Source organism: Artemia franciscana, chromosome 18 (assembly GCF_032884065.1).
Source record: "Artemia franciscana chromosome 18, ASM3288406v1, whole genome shotgun sequence".
Lineage (NCBI taxonomy): Eukaryota > Metazoa > Arthropoda > Branchiopoda > Anostraca > Artemiidae > Artemia > Artemia franciscana.
The window spans coordinates 5,209,595-5,234,317 of NC_088880.1; the positions used below are offsets into that span (position 1 = coordinate 5,209,595).

The window sequence follows — 24,723 nt, forward strand, 5'->3', positions numbered from 1 at the left end:
CGTTAACCTTGCTTATATGCCCTCCTGGCGAAGAAATAATATACAGAAATAATATAATAAATCTACTTTTCTAAACCTAAAAAAATCTACTTTTTGAAAATCGATATTAATTAATTAACTGGTTTTAATTATATGAACAAAATAGATGACAAAATGGGAGTGCCCCATTGATAACCGCAAAAACCTAAAAAAATTCTAATATAAGTAAAGTTGCTAGTTACAGGCTAAGAGAAAAGATACGCCCTAGAGTAGCAATGGGAGAAAGACGCTAGGTGAAAAAAGCAAAGTGTATCTCGGGCCTTAGATGACGTTTGAATCTACTTTTTGAAAATCGATATTAATTAATTAACTGGTTTTAATTATATGAACAAAATAGATGACAAAATATAGGAATAACATATAGAAACAAACAATGGCAAAAAAAGAAACAACATATAGAAACAAACAATGGCAATTGCTATTAAAACGAACAGAAATAATATAAGTAAAGTACACTTAAACTGTACTTAAGATGCTAAGTGACGCTAAACTTAAACTTAAGACTCTAGGTGAAAAACGCAAAGTGTATCTCGGGCCTTGGATGACGTTTGAATCTAATTTTTGAAAATCGATATTAATTAATTAACTGGTTTTAATTATATGAACAAAATAGATGACAAAATATAGGAACAACATATAGAAACAAACAATGGCAAAAAAAGAAACAAAAGATGACATTGTTCTTCGTTAACCTTGCTTATATGCCCTCCAGGCGAAGAAAATATATACAGATATAATATAATAAATCTACTTTTCAAAACCTAAAAAAATCTTCTTTTTGAAAATCGATATTAATTAATTAACTGGTTTTAATTATATGAACAAAATAGATGACAAAATATAGGAACAACATATAGAAACAAACAATGGAAATTACTATTAAAACGAACAGAAATAATATAAGTAAAGTACACGTAAACTATAGAGTGCCCCATTGATAACCGCAAAAACCTAGAAAAATTATAATCTAAGTAAAGTTGCAAGTTACAGGCAAAGAGAAAAGATACGCCCTAGAGTAGCAATGGGAGAAAGACGCTAGGTGAAAAACCCAAAGTGTATCTCGGGCCGTAGATGAAGTTTGAATCTACTTTTTGAAAATCGATATTAATTAATTAACTGGTTTTAATTATATGAACAAAATAGATGACAAAATATAGGAACAACATATAGAAACAAAAATGGCAAAAAAAGAAACAAAAGAAACAAACAATGGCAATTACTATTAAAACGAACAGAAATAATATAAGAAAAGTACACTTAAACTGTACTTAAGACGCTAAGTGACGCTAAACTTAAACTTAAGACGCTAGGTGAAAAACGCAAAGTGTATATCGGGCCTTAGATGACGTTTGAATCTACTTTTTGAAAATCGATATTAATTAATTAACTGGTTTTAATTATATGAACAAAATAGATGACAAAATATAGGAACAACATATAGAAACAAACAATGGCAAAAAAAGAAACAAAAGATGACATTGTTCTTCGTTAACCTTGCTTATATGCCCTCCAGGCGAAGAAATAATATACAGAAATAATACAATTAATATACTTTTCTAAACCTAAGAAAATCTACTTTTTGAAAATCGATATTAATTAATTAACTGGTTTTAATTATATGAACAAAATAGATGACAAAATATGAACAAAATAGATAACAAAATGGGAGTGCCCCATTGATAACCGCAAAAACCTAAAAAAATTATAATATAAGTAAAGTTGCAAGTTACAGGCAAAGAGAAAAGATACGCAATAGAGTAGCAATGGGAGAAAGACGCTAGGTGAAAAACGCAAAGTGTATCTCCGGCCTTAGATGACGTTTGAATCTACTTTTTGAAAAACGATATTAATTAATTAACTGGTTTAATTATATGAACAAAATAGATGACAAAATATAGAAACAACATATAGAAACAAACAATGGCAAAAAAAGAAACAAAAGAAACAACATATAGAAACAAACAATGGCAATTGCTATTAAAATGAACAGAAATAATATAAGTAAAGTACACTTAAACTGTACTTAAGACGCTAAGTGACGCTAAACTTAAACTTAAGACTCTAGGTGAAAAATGCAAAGTGTATCTCGGGCCTTGGATGATGTTTGAATCTACTTTTTGAAAATCGATATTAATTAATTAACTGGTTTTAATTATATGAACAAAATAGATGACAAAATATAGGAACAACACATAGAAACAAACAATGGCAAAAAAGAAACAAAAGATGACATTGTTCTTCGTTAACCTTGCTTATATGCCCTCCAGGCGAAGAAATAATATAATAAATCTACTTTTCTAAACCTAAAAAAATCTACTTTTTGAAAATCGATATTAATTAATTAACTGGTTTTAATTATATGAACAAAATAGATGACAAAATATAGGAACAACATATAGAAACAAACAATGGAAATTACTATTAAAACGAACAGAAATAATATGAGTAAAGTACACTTAAACTGTAGAGTGCCCCATTGATAGCCGCAAAAACCTAAAAAAATTATAATCTAAGTAAAGTTGCAAGTTACAGGCAAAGAGAAAAGATACGCCCTAGAGTAGCAATGGGAGAAAGACGCTAGGTGAAAAACGCAAAGTGTATCTCGGGCCTTAGATGACGTTTGAATCTACTTTTTGAAAATCAATATTAATTAATTAACTGGTTGTAATTATATGAACAAAATAGATGACAAATTATAGGAACAACATATAGAAACAAAAATGGCAAAAAAGAAACAATATAGAAACAAACAATGGCAATTACTATTAAAACGAACTGAAATAATATAAGTAAAGTACACTTAAACTGTACTTAAGACGCTAAGTGACGCTAAACTTAAACTTAAGACTAGGTGAAAAACGCAAAGTGTATCTCGGGCCTTGGATGACGTTTGAATCTAATTTTTGAAAATCGATATTAATTAATTAACTGGTTTTAATTATATGAACAAAATAGATGACAAAATATAGGAACAACATATAGAAACAAACAATGGCAAAAAAAGAAACAAAAGATGACATTGTTCTTCGTTAACCTTGCTTATATGCCCTCCAGGCGAAGAAATTATATACAGAAATAATATAATAAATCTACTTTTCTAAACCTAAAAAAATCTTCCTTTTGAAAATCGATATTAATTAATTAACTGGTTTTAATTATATGAACAAAATAGATGACAAAATATAGGAACAACATATAGAAACAAACAATGGAAATTACTATTAAAACGAACAGAAATAATATAAGTAAAGTACACGTAAACTATAGAGTGCCCCATTGATAACCGCAAAAACCTAGAAAAATTATAATCTAAGTAAAGTTGCAAGTTACAGGCAAAGAGAAAAGATACGCCCTAGAGTAGCAATGGGAGAAAGACGCTAGGTGAAAAACCCAAAGTGTATCTCGGGCCGTAGATGAAGTTTGAATCTACTTTTTGAAAATCGATATTTATTAATTAACTGGTTTTAATTATATGAACAAAATAGATGACAAAATATAGGAACAACATATAGAAACAAAAATGGCAAAAAAAGAAACAACATATAGAAACAAACAATGGCAATTACTATTAAAACGAACAGAAATAATATAAGTAAAGTACACTTAAACTGTACTTAAGACACTAAGTGACGCTAAACTTAAACTTAAACTTAAGACGCTAGGTGAAAAACGCAAAGTGTATATCGGGCCTTAGATGACGTTTGAATCTACTTTTTGAAAATCGATATTAATTAATTAACTGGTTTTAATTATATGAACAAAATAGATGACAAAATATAGGAACAACATATAGAAACAAACAATGGCAAAAAAAGAAACAAAAGATGACATTGTTCTTCGTTAACCTTGCTTATATGCCCTCCAGGCGAAGAAATAATATACAGAAATAATATAATTAATATACTTTTCTAAACCTAAGAAAATCTACTTTTTGAAAATCGATATTAATTAATTAACTGGTTTTAATTATATGAACAAAATAGATGACAAAATATGAACAAAATATATAACAAAATGGGAGTGCCCCATTGATAACCGCAAAAACCTAAAAAAATTATAATATAAGTAAAGTTGCAAGTTACAGGCAAAGAGAAAAGATACGCCCTAGAGTAGCAATGGGAGAAAGACGCTAGGTGAAAAACGCAAAGTGTATCTCCGGCCTTAGATGACGTTTGAATCTACTTTTTGAAAAACGATATTAATTAATTAACTGGTTTAATTATATGAACAAAATAGATGACAAAATATAGAAACAACATATAGAAACAAACAATGGCAAAAAAAGAAACAAAAGAAACAACATATAGAAACAAACAATGGCAATTGCTATTAAAATGAACAGAAATAATATAAGTAAAGTACACTTAAACTGTACTTAAGACGCTAAGTGACGCTAAACTTAAACTTAAGACTCTAGGTGAAAAATGCAATGTGTATCTCGGGCCTTGGATGACGTTTGAATCTACTTTTTGAAAATCGATATTAATTAATTAACTGGTTTTAATTATATGAACAAAATAGATGACAAAATATAGGAACAACACATAGAAACAAACAATGGCAAAAAAGAAACAAAAGATGACATTGTTCTTCGTTAACCTTGCTTATATGCCCTCCAGGCGAAGAAATTATATACAGAAATAATATAATAAATCTACTTTTCTAAACCTTAAAAAAATCTACTTTTTGAAAATCGATATTAATTAATTAACTGGTTTTAATTATATGAACAAAATAGATGACAAAATATAGGAACAACATATAGAAACAAATAATGGAAATTACTATTAAAACGAACAGAAATAATATAAGTAAAGTACACTTAAACTGTAGAGTGCCCCATTGATAGCCGCAAAAACCTAAAAAAATTATAATCTAAGTAAAGTTGCAAGTTACAGGCAAAGAGAAAAGATACGCCCCAGAGTAGCAATGGGAGAAAGACGCTAGGTGAAAAACGCAAAGTTTATCTCGGGCCTTAGATGACGTTTGAATCTACTTTTTGAAAATCAATATTAATTAATTAACTGGTTTTAATTATATGAACAAAATAGATGACAAATTATAGGAACAACATATAGAAACAAAAATGGCAAAAAAAGAAACAATATAGAAACAAACAATGGCAATTACTATTAAAACGAACAGAAATAATATAAGTAAAGTACACTTAAACTGTACTTAAGACGCTAAGTGACGCTAAACTTAAACTTAAGACGCTAGGTGAAAAACGCAAAGTGTATCTCGGGCCTTAGATGACGTTTGAATCTACTTTTTGAAAATCGATATTAATTAATTAACTGGTTTTAATTATATGAACAAAATAGATGACAAAATATAGGAACAACATATAGAAACAAACAATGGCAAAAAAAGAAAAAAAAAGAAACAACATATAGAAACAAACAATGGCAATTACTATTAAAACGAACAGAAATTAACAGTAATTAACTGGTTTTAATTATATGAACAAAATACATGACAAAATATAGGAACAACATATAGAAACAAACAATGGCAAAAAAAGAAACAAATATGACATTGTTCTTCATTAACCTTGCTTATATGCCCTCCAGGCGAAGAAATAATATACAGAAATAATATAATAAATCTACTTTTCTAAACCTAAAAAATCGACTTTTTGAAAATCGATATTAATTAATTAACTGGTTTTAATTATATGAACAAAATAGATGACAAAATATAGGAACAACATATAGAAACAAACAATAGAAATTACTATTAAAACGAACAGAAATAATATAAGTAAAGTACACTTAAACTGTAGAGTGCCCCATTGATAACCGCAAAAACCTAAATAAAAATGTAATATAAGTAAAGTAAAAAAAGAAACAAAAGAAACAACATATAGAAACAAACAATGGCAATTACTATTAAAACGAACAGAAATTAACTGGTTTTAATTATATAAACAAAATAGATGACAAAATATAGGAATAACATATAGAAACAAACAATGGCAAAAAAAAGAATAAAGATGACATTGTTCTTCGTTAACCTTGCTTATATGCCCTCCAGGTGAAGAAATGATATACAGAAATAATATAATAAATCTACTTTTCTAAACCTAAGAAAATCTACTTTTTGAAAATCGATATTAATTAATTAACTGGTTTTAATTATATGAACAAAATAGATGACAAAATATAGGAACAACATATAGAAACAAACAATGGCAAAAAAGAAACAAAAGAAACAACATATAGAAACAAACAATGGCAATTACTATTAAAACGAACAGAAATCAACAGTAATTAACTGGTTTTTAATTATATGAACAAAATATAGGATCAACATATAGAAACAAACAATGGCAAAAAAAAGAAACAGAAGATGACATTGTTCTTCGTTAACCTCTCGAATTGTTTCGAAACACACAATGGAAATTACTATTAAAACGAACAGAAATAATATAAGTAAAGTACACTTAAACTGTAGAGTTAAACTGTTACAGGCAAAGAGAAAAGATACGCCCTAGAGTAGCAATGGGAGAAAGACGCTAGGTGAAAAACGCAAAGTGTATCTCGGGCCTTAGATGACGTTTGAATCTACTTTTTGAAAATCGATATTAATTAATTAACTGGTTTTAATTATATGAACAAAATAGATGACAAAATATAGGAACAACATATAAAAACAAACAATGGCAAAAAAAGAAACAAAAAGAAACAACATATAGAAACAAACAATGGCAATTACTATTAAAACGAACAGAAATTAACAGTAATTAACTGGTTTTAATTATATGAACAAAATAGATGACAAAATATAGGAACAACATATAGAAACAAACAATGGCAAAAAAAGAAACAAAAGATGACATTGTTCTTCGTTAACCTTGCTTATATGCCGTCCAGGCGAAGAAATAATATACAGAATAATATAATAAATCTACTTTTCTAAACCTAAAAAAATCTACTTTTTGAAAATCGATATTAATTAATTAACTGGTTTTAATTATATGAACAAAATAGATGACAAAATATAGGAACAACATATAGAAACAAACAATGGCAATTACTATTAAAACGAACAGAAATAATATAAGTAAAGTACACTTAAACTGTACTTAAGACGCTAAGTGACGCTAAACTTAAACTTAAGACGCTAGGTGAAAAACGCAAAGTGTATCTCGGGCCTTAGATGACGTTTGAATCTACTTTTTGAAAATCGATATTAATTAATTAACTGGTTTTAATTATATGAACAAAATAGATGACAAAATATAGGAACAACATATAGAAACAAACAATGGCAAAAAAGAAACAAAAGATGACATTGTTCTTCGTTAACCTTGCTTATATGCCCTCCAGGCGAAGAAATAATATACAGAAATAATAAAATAAATCTACTTTTCTAAACCTAAAAAAATCTACTTTTTGAAAATCGATGCTAATTAATTAACTGGTTTTAATTATATGAACGAAATAGATGACAAAATGGGAGTGCCCCATCGATAATCGCAAAAACCTAAAAAAAATATAATATAAGTAAAGTTGCAAGTTACAGGCAAAGAGAAAAGGTACACCCTAGAGTAGCAATGGGAGAAAGACGCTAGGTGAAAAACGCAAAGTGTATCTCGGGCCTTAGATGACGTTTGAATCTACTTTTTGAAAATCGATATTAATTAATTAACTGGTTTTAATTATATGAACAAAATATAGGAACAACATATAGAAACAAACAATGGCAAAAAAAGAAACAACATATAGAAACAAACAATGGCAAAAAAAGAAACAACATATAGAAACAAACAATGGCAATTACGATTAAAACGAACAAAAATTAAAAGTAATTAACTGGTTTTAATTATATGAACAAAATAGATGACAAAATATAGGAACAACATATAGAAACAAACAAGGGCAAAAAAAAAGAAACAAAAGATGACATTATTCTTCGTTAACCTTGCTTATATGCCCTCCAGGCGAAGAAATAATATACAGAAATAATATAATAAATCTACTTTTCTAAACCTAAAAAAATCTACTTTTTGAAAATCGATATTAATTAATTAATTAATTGGTTTTAATTATATGAACTAAATAGATGACAAAATATAGGAACAACATATAGAAACAAACAATGGAAATTACTATTAAAACGAACAGAAATAATATAAGTAAAGTACACTTAAACTGTACTTAAGACGCTAAGTGACGCTAAACTTAAACTTAAGACGCTAGGTGAAAAACGCAAAGTGTATCTCGGGCCTTAGATGACGTTTGAGTCTACTTTTTGAAAATCGATATTAATTAATTAACTGGTTTTAATTATATGAACAAAATAGATGACAAAATATAGGAACAACATATAGAAACAAACAATGGCAAAAAAGAAACAAAAGATGACATTGTTCTTCGTTAACATTGCTTATATGCCCTCCAGGCGAAGAAATAATATAATAAATCTACTTTTCTAACATAACAAAATCTACTTTTTGAAAATCGATACTAATTAATTAACTGGTTTTAATTATATGAACGAAATAGATGACAAAATGGGAGTGCCCCATCGATAACCGCAAAAACCTAAAAAAATTATAATATAAGTAAAGTTGCAAGTTACAGGCAAAGAGAAAAGATACGCCCTAGAGTAGCAATGGGAGAAAGACGCTAGGTGAAAAACGCAAAGTGTATCTCGGGCCTTAGATGACGTTTGAATCTACTTTTTGAAAATCGATATTAATTAATGAACTGGTTTTAATTATATGAACAAAATAGATGACAAATTATAGGAACAACACATAGAAACAAACAATGGCTAAAAAAGAAACAACATATAGAAACAAACAATGGCAATTACGATTAAAACGAACAGAAATTAACAGTAATTAACTGGTTTTAATTATACGAACAAAATAGATGACAAAATATAGGAACAACATATAGAAACAAACAATGGCAAAAAAAGAAACAAAAGATGACATTTTTCTTCGTTAACCTTGCTTATATGCCCTCCAGGCGAAAAAATAATATACAGAAATAATATAATAAATCTACTTTTCTAAACCTAAAAAAATCTACTTTTTGAAAATCGATATTAATTAATTAACTGGTTTTAATTATATGAACAAAATAGATGACAAAATATAGGAACAACATGTAGAAACAAACAATGGAAATTAATATTAAAACGAACAGAAATAATATAAGTAAAGTACACTTAAACTGTAGAGTGCCCCATTGATAACCGCAAAAACCTAAAAAAAATATAATTTAAGTAAAGCAAAAAAAGAAACAAAAAAAACAACATATAGAAACAAACAATGGCAATTACTATTAAAACGAACAGAAATTAACAGTAATTAACTGGTTTTAATTATATGAACAAAATAGATGACAAAATATAGGAACAACATATAGAAACAAACAATGGCAAAAAAAGAAACAAAAGATGACATTGTTCTTCGTTAACCTTGCTTATATGCCCTCCAGGCGAAGAAATAATATACAGAAATAATATAATAAATCTACTTTTCTAAATCTAAAAAAATCTACTTTTTGAAAATCGATATTAATTAATTAAATGGTTTTAATTATATGAACAAAATAGATGACAAAATATAGGAACAACATATAGAAACAAACAATGGAAATTACTATTAAAACGAAAAGAAATAATATAAGTAAAGTACACTTAAACTGTAGAGTGCCCCATTGATAACCGCAAAAACCTAAAAAATTATAATATAAGTAAAGTTGCAAGTTACAGGCAAAGAGAAAAGATACACCCTAGAGTAGCAATGGGAGAAAGACGCTAGGTGAAAAACGCAAAGTGTATCTCGGGCCTTAGATGACGTTTGAATCTACTTTTTGAAAATCGATATTAATTAATTAACTGGTTTTAATTATATGAACAAAATAGATGACAAAATATAGGAACAACATATAGAAACAAACATTTGCAAAAAAAGAAACAAAAGAAACAACATATAGAAACAAACAATGGCAATTACTATTAAAACGAACAGAAATTAACAGTAATTAACTGGTTTTATTTATATGAACAAAATAGATGACAAAATATAGGAACAACAGTTAGAAACAAACAATGGCAAAAAAAGAAACAAAAGATGACATTGTTCTTCGTTAACATTACTTAAATGCCCTCCAGGTGAAGAAATAATATACAGAAATAATATAATAAATCTACTTTTCTAAACCTAAAAAAATCTACTTTTTGAAAATCGATATTAATTAATTAACTGGTTTTAATTATATGAACAAAATAGATGACAAAATATAGGAACAACATATAGAAATGAACAATGAAAATTACTTTTAAAACGAACAGAAATAATATAAGTAAAGTACACTTAAACTGTAGAGTTAAAGTGTTACAGGTAAAGAGAAAAGATACGCCCTAGAGTAGCAATGGGAGAAAGACGCTAGGTGAAAAACACAAAGTGTATCTTGGGCCTTAGATGACGTTTGAATCTACTTTTTGAAAATCGATATTAATTAATTAACTGGTTTTAATTATATGAACAAAATAGATGACAAAATATAGGAACAACATATAGAAACAAACAATGGCAAAAAAAGAAACAAAAGAAACAACATATAGAAACAAACAATGACAATTACGATTAAAACGAACAGAAATTAACAGTAATTAACTGGTTTTAATTATATGAACAAAATAGATGACAAAATCTAGGAACAACATATAGAAACAAACAATGGCAAAAAAAGAAACAAAAGATGACATTGTTCTTCGTTAACGTTGCTTATATGCCCTCCAGGCGAAAAAATAATATACAGAAATAATATAATAAATCTACTTTTCTAAATCTAAAAAAATCTACTTTTTGAAAATCGATATTAATTAATAACTGGTTTTTATATGAACAAAATAGATGACAAAATATAGGAACAACATATAGAAACAAACAATGGAAATTACTTTTAAAACGAACAGAAATAATATAAGTAAAGTACACTTAAACTGTAGAGTGCCCCATTGATAACCGCAAAAACCTAAAAAAATTATAATATAAGTAAAGTTACAAGTTACAGGCAAAAAGAAAAGATAAGCCCTAGAGTAGCAATGGGAGAAAGACGCTAGGTGAAAAACGCAAAGTGTATCTCGGGCCTTAGATGACGTTTGAATCTACTTTTTGAAAATCGATATTAATTAATTAACTGGTTTTAATTATATGAACAAAATAGATGACAAAACATAGGAACAACATATACAAACAAACAATGGCAAAAAAAGAAATCAAAGAAACAACACATAGAAACAAACAATGGCAATTACTATTAAAACGAACAGAAATTCACAGTAATTGACTGGTTTTATTTATATGAACAAAATAGATGACAAAATATAGGAACAACATATAGAAACAAACAATGGCAAAAAAAGAAACAAAAGATGACATTGTTCTTCGTTAACCTTGCTTATATGCCCTCCAGGTGAAGAAATAGTATACAGAAATAATATAATAAATCTACTTTTCTAAACCTAAAAAAATCTACTTTTTGAAAATCGATATTAATTAATTAACTGGTTTTAATTATATGAACAAAATAGATGACAAAATATAGGAACAATATATAGAAATAAACAATGAAAATTACTATTAAAACGAACAGAAATAATATAAGTAAAGTACACTTAAACTGTAGAGTTAAAGTGTTACAGGTAAAGAGAAAATATACGCCCTAGAGTAACAATGGGAGAAAGACGCTAGGTGAAAAACGCAAAGTGTATCTTGGGCCTTAGATGACGTTTGAATCTACTTTTTGAAAATCGATATTAATTAATTAACTGGTTTTAATTATATGAACAAAATAGATGACAAAATATAGGAACACCATATAGAAACAAACAATGGCAAAAAAAGAAACAAAAGAAACAACATATAGAAACAAACAATGGCAATTACTATTTAAACGAACAGAAATTAACAGTAATTAACTGGTTTTAATTATATGAAAAAAAATAGATGACAAAATATAGGAACAACATATAGAAACAAACAATGGCAAAAAAAGAAACAAAAGAAACAACATATGGAAACAAACAATGGCAATTACTATTAAAACGAACAGAAATAATATAAGTAAAGTACACTTAAACTGTACTTAACACAGACGGTTTGGAAGCAACAATGCATCACGAAACTCCCAATGTCTCAGAGACAGTCTGGCTAGGTATTTAGTTTCACCTACTGGAAGTGTACCTTGGCAAAGGGAAAGAGCATTACGTGGCAGTTTCTAAATTGTTACTACTTTCATATTAATTATAGGGATATGACAGCCATGTCTTTTGACATATTTTAATTTACTGTATATTAAAATTGTCTCCTCTTTACTTTGTTTTTCTCCATCTCCCTAAGAAATAGGAGTCTAAACTAAAGCTATTATAAGAAATTTTGTTTAAAAAAATATTTATAGCCAGCTACTCTATTTCAAACACAGCCATAAAATGTTGCAACTATTTTCTCAAATTACGTTTTATTTTTGTACTAGAATAATTATTCTTCATTATTTATATTGATGGCCTATTTATAATTTTTTTGACCTACTTACCATTTTTTTAATATAATACAATGCTTAAATTAAATCGAAAACTAAAAAGCTTTATTTTATTTGTCTATAAAACTGATTAAATATACTTCAAAATACACTATCTGATTAAATATACTTCTTAATTGTTTGTAAAATATCTAGTTGACAATCCAACATCAAATCATTTGGTACTTTTTTAAATGAGGCAAGAGTGACTAAAAAATATTTGTCTGGATCATGCTGATCCAAGTTGCTATCTGTATTATTTTTTTTGCAAAATCTTTGCTTGAAATAATCTGTCAGAATTTTATTCAAGTCACTTGAATCTGCAGACACAGTCCTTTTTCTTTTTGAAGTTCCTGGTAGTGGGGTTGTGGCATTCTGATGAAAAGATGAAGCACTTGATTCATTTGCCATAAAAGTATCTTTCCTTGGTGTAATAAAATCAAACACTCCATCAATATTCACTACTCCATCACTATTTTGAAAGCTGGTTTCTGCAGACTGTGAAAATTCTGACTCTTGATTATCTGCAGACTGTAAAAATGTTGAATCATGACTCTCAGCAAAAATGGTGGTGGTGTAGTCCAGTGGATTCTCACTAGTAATACCACTTTCACGCTGAACAGTATTTCCTGTAGTTTTTCTGCTTCTCTCCACAATATGGCTATGAAGGAAGTTCATGTTTTCAACAAGTTTTCGCTCTTCTGGCTTTAAGCTTGAATCAGCACTAGAGCCACTGGGAGCTTTTCCTTTTTTCTTCAGACGGACATAGCGATCCCTCAAATTACCCCATTTTTTCACAAGCTCAGTAACTGGAAAAACAACAATAATTACTATGGTTAGCAATTTTAGACATGCTCTTTTTACAGCAAATTCAACTGGGACCTACATAGCTATTCCCTATAAACAATATTTTGTAGATAGAAAGGGTAATGAAATGTGAAAGAAAGATCCTTTAAACCAACTTAAGCTTGTTGTCACTTCAACAACATTAAAAATTTGTAACTTTCTTATATCAATACTATTCATTGATTCTGAGTTAAAGTACTTGTAGCAAGAAAATTATTGTCTTTGTTGCGCTCAACCCATATATTTCTGTTTTTATTTCTTAGCACTATGTTTAGTAATAGATTTGTAAAGTATAGTTATCCTGTTTTTTTTTTTTTATAAAATTTTCAGCTAAAAATGGTGTAACTGTTCAGTCTTCAAATGTTCAAAGTTACTTTGTTTTGAAACTGAAGGAACACAATTGCTGAAAATTAGTTTCAATAGGGTATAAAATCTGAGTGAGTAAAATAGTATGTGGGATAATGACTTAAGTTGACTTGTAATATATTACTTGAGTTTCTTTACAAAAAAGACAAAAAGCAGATATGAAATCATTCACATCCCTTAAAGGCTCTTTGCCATAAAGTTACACATCTCTATATGCCCTATATGTTTTACCAAATCCTCATTTATAAACTTCTTCACAGTATAAATACAAAACAAGATGCCAACAGTACATGGAACTACATAAGAAAAAGACATTGCTCAACATATATGCAAATAGGGAGACTAATAGGGGAATTAATCATCACAGTTTTGAAATTATAAGCAATGACCTCCTTTGATTTGAAAGCTTTGTTAATAATAAAGATAATCTAACAGTGTCATTCAATCTCTTTTGCTACATGGTTTACTAATGACAATGTAAAATAAATAGCCAATGGCATGGACTATATATGAAACTTTAGTGATTGTTTTGACTTGCATTGTTTATTGTAGGCTACTTATTTCCAACAGTATTGCCATTTTCAGAAAAAAATCAACAGACTTTCATGTACAGCCTGGCTATTTTATTAGGCTATATTATAGCTATATAGCTCAAATTGAAGAATATCAGGTGAAAGGAGACTAGGCTAGGATGCAAGGTAGGCTACTATTCTAGATCCAGAGTTCCATAGGAGGAAACAGTCTATAAGCCTAGTACTGAAAGCAGTAGGCTACCACTAGATTCCTTATTTTATGTTCTCTTTATGTATCACATTTGTGTTTTCGACAACGCACCTTACCCTCCTCTTAAATATGGGCTACCAGATTTAGCCCTCAGTAGCCAACCTAAAAAAATACCAAATTACTGAATAATGATTAGGTTCTTAAATATAAAACATATAACCATTTTAGCCTAGCCTATCTTAAATTCTTTATTTTTTATGATCTTAAATTCTTTCCACATTAAAGAATAATTTCAACAATGGGTCTAATTATGAACAGGCCTAGAAAAAGATTACTTCCAAAAGAGTTTCAATTATTATAACAGATACAGTTGGCTAGGGTAAAATACCAGTAGGCTAGGCTAATTTTGTTTCAAATATTTGAAAAAAACAACAACAGAAAAATCAATTCAAATATATAATGCATTGTTAATTTTTTCAGCATTGCTTACAAACTGCTAGTAAGTGAAATAACAATATTTAGCAAAACATACCCTAGCCTACAAATCAAGAAAATGCCAAGAATACTCACCACTAATGTCTTTACCAACTGAAGCAAAGCTTTGGCTCAGACTTTCCCACGAATTCTGCTTCAATTGCCTATCCTTGAAACCAGGGTCCTTTGAGCTATATAAATATTTCCTAGCTTCTACAAATTCAATAATTTGTTCATCAAAAACATCCATTTTGGCTTTTAACGTAAACGTAAGAAGTTAAAATAAATTGAACTTCTTCCGTTAAAGCTCTCGTATACGGTTACGGTTACAGTTACGTTAACGTAAGATCTTAGGAAGGATTATTGAGCCTTACGGATTCCAGTGTGAAGGGGTTAACGGAACGCCAAAACTGAATGTGAAGGAACCTTAAGTGGGCCAGATCAGGTTACGGGTGGGTCAATGGTGTCTGATTCATTAGTTGTGCTGAAGATGTTAAAGAGCGAAAACATAATTCCATTGATCAAGAACGTTGATCAGCTAGGGCCATTTGGGGAATTGCACAAAACTCTGAGGGAGGCGGGATTTAGGGCTCACAATGCCTATGGGTACTACAGTGCCTTCCATCCTTATAAGGTGTTAGGATCCGGTGTGCAGTTTGATCAGAGAGACTCATCATGCTATCCATTGGTGTGTGAGTTAGCAACTATTGCACTGAATTACTACAAGGAAAGAACAATTGCCAATAGCCCTTCTCTACGCACTGCAGATGCGTCTTCAGAAGATGCAGGTATCGCATCTTTGTGGAGATCAATTGCGCTAATGAGAAAGGCTGCCCCGAGGGATGTGATCATGACATACTATGGTGCCATGAAAGGAGAAGATGTTGCCCAGTCATTAGGCAGAATCATGGAAGCAGATGATGCTGCGTTTGATAACGAGAAGACGCAATTAGAGAATAGGATTAACAATGCTTTGAACTTCTTCGCTCTGCCTAAATTCACCATCAGCTTGGCGTCACTATCTGGGCAGGCAGTTGGTCGTTGAGTTTCAGGAGAGTTTTATATGAGTCAAGTTCCAGTGTTCATGTGCACCTTTTCATAAGTTATTGGAATTGTTTTGTCAAAAGTTGTATCTTGTAAGTAAATAAACCTTATTGTACTTAATCATCTTCTGTCTATGTACTAGGGCATCAGGTACAGTTCCTCTAGTCTTCAGGTACGGTCCCAAGGAAATCTATATTGTCTCAGGAGACCTCGAACATCACCGAGATGGTTCTGTCTCCCAGGTTACTGGGGATTATATACAAAGCCTTTTTATTCTGTTAGTAATTTAGCTCCCATATCTCATATCCACATTAAGCTACTATGACTTAGAAAAGTCCCAAGTACCTCATGGTAAAAATCCCCCCTTAAGCTAAAGTTCACACCAAACCCAATTATTTCCACTAACCCCCCCCCCCCCCCGTAACAAAAATGTTCGTTGGATTGTTCGTTCCTGTAATTAGTAGGCATATAAACTGCAAGAATAATGACACGGCCTAGATCAACTGCAACAAAAGTATCATTGGTTTCAAGTAAAACACACTTAAGGCTCTTTTTTACTCCAATTATAATGCCGCTAGTGGGATGACCACCTGTGATTTTTGCATGACGGATGAAGAACTCGTGGTCATAAGAAACTCCCGACTGATTACTATTAACGCCACTTAATTGGTGCTCAACTACACACACTAAATCGAATGACTTGAATATTTCAGCTAAAATTATTAACTTATCTCTTGCTCCATTTATGCTTTGAAAATACAGGTTTACGCAATCAGGTTCGGTGCAATGGTCCATACCTCTAGAAGGAGGGAAGTTATCAGCCACAAGCTTGAGTGTTCGATGGAGGGACAGGCATACGGCTCTACAATACGGCACAGGAGAAACTATTGCTTCCGTGATTTCCACCACAATGTTTGCATTTCAAGGTGGATGCCGAAGATGCATTATCGCGTTTTTTTTTTTTTTTTTTTTTTTTTTTTTTTTTTTTTTTTTTTTTTTTTTTGATCAGAATGAACAGATTTTATTTTTAATGAACAGAACTTCGAAACATCTTAAGTGCACAAAACATCAAGTTTTAAATGACTACGCCTACGATCATTCCACCTAAAAAGGATGGACCATGAAGAGCAAGTGGCATGGTCCGGGCAATGGGAGGATCTTCTTCTCCTTCTTCTCCTCCGTCTTCTTCTCCTCCTTATTCTTCTCCTCCTTATTCTTCTCCTCCTTCTTCTTCTTCTTCTTCTTCTTTTCTTCTTCTCTAATTCTTAATTCTTTTTTACTTCTACTTTCTAGGTGTTTCTTCAATTCGATCTGAAACTCTGGAGTTATTCTTTTCATTATGTTACTCCCCGGTCCTTCAATTGGACCTTTTCAGGATTGTTTATGAAATCGTTGTATAATTCATATTCCGTGGATTTAAAAGACTTCAAAAGTTTTTGAATTTCCCAATCGTGTCCGCATTGAAAAATAAAACAACTGGCTGCATTCCTGGTATGAAGTAGTTCTTCGATTCTAATATTATTAGATCTATTTGCGTCATTGTACTCCTTTATAGATAAAACCATATTTGTCACGAAGTCACTTTCTCTAAGGATCAAGTCAAACTAATAACTGATTCGTTTTTGAACACACAATAGTGATATCACAATATTGATAGAAAGGCAACCTGCCCTCCCATTTACCCCTTTTTTCCCCAAATATTTCCAATGACAATTTTGAGATCGTCATTTTGTTCAAAATAGTCCAAATATCAAGCAGCTATGGGACCGGATTTGATATCCCCTCAGCCCTTGGGACAAGGGCATTAGTTTATACTAATTGTCTATTGTTGACATTTATGGTTTTTTTTATGGAAGGAATGGTCATATGAACTTTAGGGACGGTTCATTCGATTGGAGATCGAAGGTTGTAGTGTCCTGTTTAGGTTTATTAAGTAATCAGAGGGTAACCAGTTCTCACCCCATGCACCCCTTTGTCTCAAAATACTTACAATCAAAATCTTGAAATAGCCATTTTATTCAAAATAGTCCAAAAGTCAAATAGCTATAATTCATGGGTGGACAAATCCCTTGCTATTCATTGGGCAAGGGCTGTTACTTATACAAGTTGCTCAGTTTTAAACTATAATGATTTAGAGCAAGGAGTGATCGTAATAACTTTGAAGAGGCTTGTTTGATTGGAAATTGGAAGTTTTGTGACTTTTTCAAGAATCAAAAATAGGCGGAGGGTAACCAGCTGCTCAGAAACGGCAACAGAACCAATTCAACACATCATATCTGAAAGAAATCGAGGATTTTTTCCTCTCAAAATATAGGGCTAATTAAAACTGCATCTATAGTAGTTCTTCTTTTTGTAATTCTGTTGATCATGATGAAAATGATATAGCTGACAGGAAAATTCATGGTTTCCAAATGAGACAAAGTGAGAAAAAGAACGAAGTGAAAGTAAAACAAGATTGAAGTTTAAGACAATACACGAAAGTAGATTAAATAATAAATCCATATAAAATGCAAACAAACTAAATAGCAATACGATATTATGAACACGAAATTGAAACACAAAAAGTTAACAGTTATACAAAAAGCATGCAATTAAAATTAAACAAATAAAAAAAACAAGTAACTAAAGACATAACTGATGAAAGTAAAGTGGATACAAACATCGAGCTATATAGGCTTCATGAAAAGCGAATTGGTGCAACCCATACCCCTCCCCTATAATATCTACCTCGTCGTACCTTTTAACGTTTACGTTTGGATTGGGGCCAGTTCTAATTAGGTCGCTATGGTGGGGCGATTGGCGGAGCTTATTGGTCAAAAGCAAAACCTAGGGTGAACCTATGTCAACCAATGAGAATTCTCGTTTAGCATCTAGACTTGACATTTCATCGAATTACGAGATTTAAGTGGAGATTTGATTACGATTTATTGGGTCTACGACTTTTTGAAGTGAAATAGAAAAAAATATAAGGAAATCAGGGCAAGGCCGTACCTGCTGGGGGGGGGGGTGTTGGATCGATATCTGTCTGTCCCGTAGAAACGTAAAAAAATGAATTGAAAAATAACGTGTTTTTTTTTTAGGTTTTTTGTTAACCCCATTAAAAAATCATTTTGTAATACGGCCCTGAATGAGAGATTAGGAGTTTCTGGTGCCGGGTATTTTTTATATGTTTAGCTGTAAATCTAAAACTGTTGTTTTACAGGGAAATTGCCAATTTTTCTCTGATGCGGATGCTTGCGTAATATAGTTGACTTGAGTTGGCTAGGCATCTTCAGGGTGATTGAAAAAAAAAGTTCTTTCTAAAGAAAGAAAATAATTTCTTATACCACACTGCTGTTTCATTTACAAAAAATGAAAGAGAGAAAACTGGGTTTAATTTAAATAAAGCTTGTTCCGCTGCTTTGTTTAAAGTAAACTTCTTTTTTCTCTCTAAGTTTTAAGTAAAGACAATATTTTTTTGCAACTCGGAAATCGTCTTCTTTTGTAATATGAAAGTTGTGATTCATATTCGTACCAGATCAAAAGGAATTGAAATTGAAATACTTATTTTAAATTCGATAACCACTAGGTTGTTTTTCCTTTCAGTTAAGCTTCTATCATTTTGTTAACTATTTTCTTTGGGGGGTGATAAGTTTCTTATTGCAAAACAAGTATTTGTTGTAACGTGAACCAAAAGTGTTTGAATTTGCACCAGAAAATCAGAAACAGAACACTTCATGTTTTAAATATTTATATTTAGAAGTATAGACGTCAAACAATATATCAATGAGGGATTGACCGCGGGTATTTCAACGGGAAAGTTTCTCCTAGGGCACCGCTAACACCAGTAACGGCTCTGTAATGGGTTGGAGGGATTGCGGTCAATGTTGTTGTTCTCGTCTCAAGGGAACATCTTAAAAATAGTAGTATAATTACCAGATCTATTTTTCTAAATACCATGCTGGCTTTTTTAACAATGTGCCAGATGGTTACCGATAGATTTTAGCTGTATTTTTTCGCTTTTTCTGTTTACTGTTGCTTTACGCTTGGTTAAAGATTAAGAAAAAACGCCTTTGCTAAACGTGTATAATAAGTATATATGTAACAAGAAACCCACAGTTTCTCTCTCCATCGGGCAAGAAGAAGAAAATATGCAGACAAGAAAAGTTAACAAACATGATAATATAATAATATTGTCATAATAACAAACAGTTTAATGTTTGCTGACGTTTTTACTACAAAAATTGGTGTTCATGTTTTGGGCAACAACTGGTGTAAATGACATTTTAGGCACGGAGAACCTACAAACTTAATTTAATTGATTCTATGGAACAAGATAGAACTACCAATGATGATGGCACTTGATGTTCATATCCATTGGAAAAGATAAAAATACGAAAAACAAAATATTTTGAAATACTAAAATTCGTTTTATATTCAAACAGTTAATTTTTTATTTAAAATCTCATTATGTTTAGTTATTTTAAACTATTTTAATAATTATTTTTAATTAAGTTAATTTGATCAATAGTTAAATAATTGAGGCGTTGGTTAAGTCTATGTTGTTTAATAATTAAAAGTAATAAGGTTGGTTTGGTTTAAGGTTGGTTCTAAAGGGCCAAATCTAGTGGATTCTTGAGCATCAAATACCAAAATTAACACATATGATAAATATTTTCATTAGCTTGTGCAACTTTGGGCTACTCACTCAAACCATAAATATGTAAATAACATGCTTTGACATATTATTGCTCGAAAGGTCTCTATAAATGCAAAAATTCGGCCTCAGATAAAGAGTATATATATATATATATATATATATATATATATATATATATATATATATATATATATATATATATATATATATATATATATATATATATATATTAATTACTCTTTATTTTTATATTTATATTTATTTGCACTGGTTTTTCATATTTATTTATTTAATTGTTGCATATATAAAATTATATATCTATCTATCTATCTATATATATATATATATATATATATATATATATATATATATATATATATATATATATATATATATATATATATATATATATATCTATCTATATATATATATATCTATATATATATATATATATATATATATATATATATATATATATATATATATATATATATATATATATATATATATATATATATATGTATATATATATATGTATATATATACATATATATATACATGCAATTAATTTAAAACATGCTTTGTCAAATAATAAAAGATATTTAGATGATATTTTGGTCTTAAATTGTAAGGATTTCATTGATATTTCTAAAAATATATATCCATCAGAGCTTATTCTTGAGCCTAGTCATGGCGCTGGTCATGAAGATCATTTCTTAGATTTAAATATTAATATTTGTGATAATAATAAATTAAGTTTTAAAATGTATAATAAAACGGATGATTTTGATTTTGAAGTGATTAGTTTCCCATTCCCTGAAAGTAATATACACTCAAATATCACATATTCAGCGTTTTTCTCACAGTTACTTCGTTATGCAAGGATTTGTAGTAATTATATTGATTTTAAAAATAGATGTAAAATCTTAAGCCAAAATTTGATATCAAGAGGTTTTTCTGCAAATAAATTAACTTGGCAATTTAAAAAATTTAGTTTTCATTATAACGAACTTTTAAATAAATATCAAAAGAATTATCTAGAAATACTTAAAGAAATTTTTGACTAATTTCGGAGGTTCGAGAAATGTTGTCACAGCGCCATTTATTTTGAATTGTGTTTCTATTTGAGCGGAATTTTTAAAAAATTAGCCACATGGTAGAGATGAATTATATAATTGTTTAGTTCATTCAGGTTTTTTGCAATGTGTTAATATTTGTGATTTGGTAAGATTTATAATATTTAGTTTACCTATTGTTGCTAAAGGGAGGGATATATTAACAGGATAAGCTTGTTTTGGTTTTACTTGGTTGTTTTACATTTGCTGTTTTTTTCATAGACATGTATTTTGGGGGTGATACCTGACGCGGGGATGCCATGGATATTTTGTGGTAGCCACAACACTGTGCTGGGTAGAGAATTTAGAGTGGCGAAACCCTATATAGGCCAGTGTATTCTCCTGATGAGCCCTTATGTTGGGTGTTGCCTCTGAATTATTTGTCTGTATTATTTTTTCTATGGTTTGGTAAATGACGACTTATACTTATTGACGACATGACTGCCTGTCCATGGATTATTCTTTATGGTTGATTGTGTGTGGCTATGCTGTTTGACCTATGTGATTGTATGGATGAGTAGGGTTAAGGCGTCATTCAAGTGCTGGTCTATATTAATCACTAATTTAGGAAAACAGTCTTCCTTTTCTCCTTCTGTCTCCTTTTTTTTTTTTTTTTTTTTTTTTTTTTGTGTTTGTGCTGTAGCATTGGTGATTTCTCTTTTCATGTATATATATATATATATATATATATATATATATATATATATATATATATATATATATATATATATATATATATATATATATATATATATATATATATATATATATATATATATATATATATTATATAATAATAATAAATTGAATCCTATAAGTGAAACAGTTTTACCAGTAATCGTATAGGTGTGAAATAAGCTAGCAAATTCTGGATTTAGAAAGAGCCGACTAGGGAAACAAAATTATTTATCCATGAATTTAATTTAAAAAAATAATACAATATTACAAAAAACATGGTTTTACATTTGTGGTTACATTTACCCAGTTAGATTTTATATTCCTAGACCTAAAGATACATTGAAACCGAAAAAAACGTGGATGCTAGTTTGATATTGCTGATCAATAGTTGCAAATAGAAACAGAGATGACTACAAATTAAACAAGAATCCAGATAACTAGGAGTAAAATACGTGTTAGACGCAAAACAAAAAGCTTTTTTCTAAAAAGTGCTTCATTCATTAGCTCATACATACATAATAATGCAGTTAACACAACGAAGAGGTCAAAAGGCATGTGTAGGTACACCGAAAAAAAATGTGGATGCCAGTTTGATATTTCTGATCAATAGTTGCAAATAGAAACAGAGATAACTACAAATTTAACAAGAATCTCAGATTCCAGATAACTAGATTTAAAATTCGTGTTAGACGCAAAACAAAAAGTTTTTTTTCTAAAAAATGCTTCATTCAATAGTACATACATACATAATAATGCAGATAACACAATGAAGAGGTCAAAAGGCATGTGTAGGTACACACAAAAACTCGATCATTTGATGTTGGAAGGGCAAAAAATTGTAACATGTAAAACAGAAATTTGTATCCAATTAATTTACCAAAGCATACCTACACAGATAACCCAATGTTTTATTTTTGACTCAGATATTTCGATTGTTTTATCTTTCCTTTTTTTATTCTGCTCTTGTGAAGATGGTAAGCTTTCATGTAAAAATGTGTCACAGTGGATTCTCATCTTATTTTCTTATACTTTACTGCTGTCATTTTCGCATAAGATATGGGCCAGAAATAAATTATTATCATTATTACATAACTTGTATTTCAAATAACACCCTTGCCACAAAGACAGATTATTTAAATTAATTTGATAATATATCAATAATGCATTACTTTTATACTTGAATCATATGATAAGTTTCTATTAGGATTGTTCCTATAGGATAGCAGTTAGTTATGTTCTTTAAATGCGTTTTATTTTAATTTAATTAAAAGATATGTTTGTCCATACCAACAAATTTAATACTAGAATGAAAACATATTCAAATAAAGATTCCAAGCAGCTTAATTCTTTGCTTTTGGAATAACACCTATGTCTACACTCCATGTATACTATGTATACAAACGAAAGGGGCTTGATTAAAAAAGAATTAATTTTGGCCCTTTGAACTGCAAAGTTTACTTTGCCCAATAAAGGAGTCAATCAATAATACATGAGTTTGATCTGGATGTGATGATTCTTTAATTTTTACAGTTTCAGATATAAATGTTTTTGTCCCTGTAAATGTTCAGAGGCCAAAGTGATTTAATCAAAGCGACTTGAAAATAAAACAATAAGAGACATTGTATCAATTTTGACAAATCAAAAGACGTTTTTTTTTATTATATTATTATCATTTCTGCATTTGTTTGGGGAACGTCATTACGAACGAGTGCAGTTTTAATCTCTACGGTCAAAAGCATGTCGTCCGCTGTTGGGGTGGGGAGACATAACAAAGAACGATTTAAGGGAAATGAGAAATCTCTGGGAGGCTGTAAAGAGGGAGGCTTTGAGTAGATTGGGACGGACGAGGAGGGTGCGTAGCTTTGTTAGTTTCAGGCGGCTCGCAGCTGTGGTGAGTTGCTGGTAGTAATAGTAGTAAGGTTCAAAGTCTTCAACTTACTTTGACCAAAGTGATACAATAGTACAAAGTCGTGACTAAAGCAAATGTATATTTCTTGTCAATTCTATAAGAGAACAACATATTATCAAGATGAAAATACCTATAATGTTGCAGAGTCGTGATATCCTTTTGGGGAGATTATCTAAATAAATACAAATATCCTTATTTACATACAAATTGCCCGACATAGCACTTCGAGTATCCAAACAAAAAGCATAGAAATAGCATCAGAGATACTAACTAGCCTATATTGCATATTAGTTCCCTTAAGAAGAGATCCTCACTGTCGCTAAAGCGTCCAGTTTCACATCCATG

At 29.9% G+C, this 24,723-nt stretch overlaps 1 protein-coding gene and 1 long non-coding RNA gene across 6 annotated transcripts in view; one reads left to right on the plus strand and one right to left on the minus strand.

The window, feature by feature from the left end:
- The window catches only part of LOC136038525 (uncharacterized), a 171,077-nt gene that overhangs the window by 130,526 nt on the left and 15,828 nt on the right, over positions 1–24,723 (plus strand). The gene's annotated exons all lie outside the window — the stretch shown is intronic.
- On the minus strand, positions 12,705–15,377 carry LOC136038969 (uncharacterized). Its single transcript, XM_065722488.1, has 2 exons — positions 15,090–15,377; positions 12,705–13,393 (listed from the first exon to the last, which is right to left on the minus strand). Exons 1-2 carry the CDS (start codon positions 15,241–15,243, stop codon positions 12,705–12,707), a joined length of 843 nt encoding a protein of 280 aa, XP_065578560.1. The 5' UTR covers positions 15,244–15,377.

Bases quoted from the DNA above. Each gene is read 5' to 3' on its own strand.
- LOC136038969 (XM_065722488.1), bottom strand. From the start codon at position 15,243: ATGGATGTTTTTGATGAACAAATTATTGAATTTGTAGAAGCTAGGAAA. The intron at 13,394-15,089 runs GTGAGTATTCTT...TTGTTTTTCCAG, and splicing joins AGTTGGTAAAGACATTAGTG to TTACTGAGCTTGTGAAAAAA.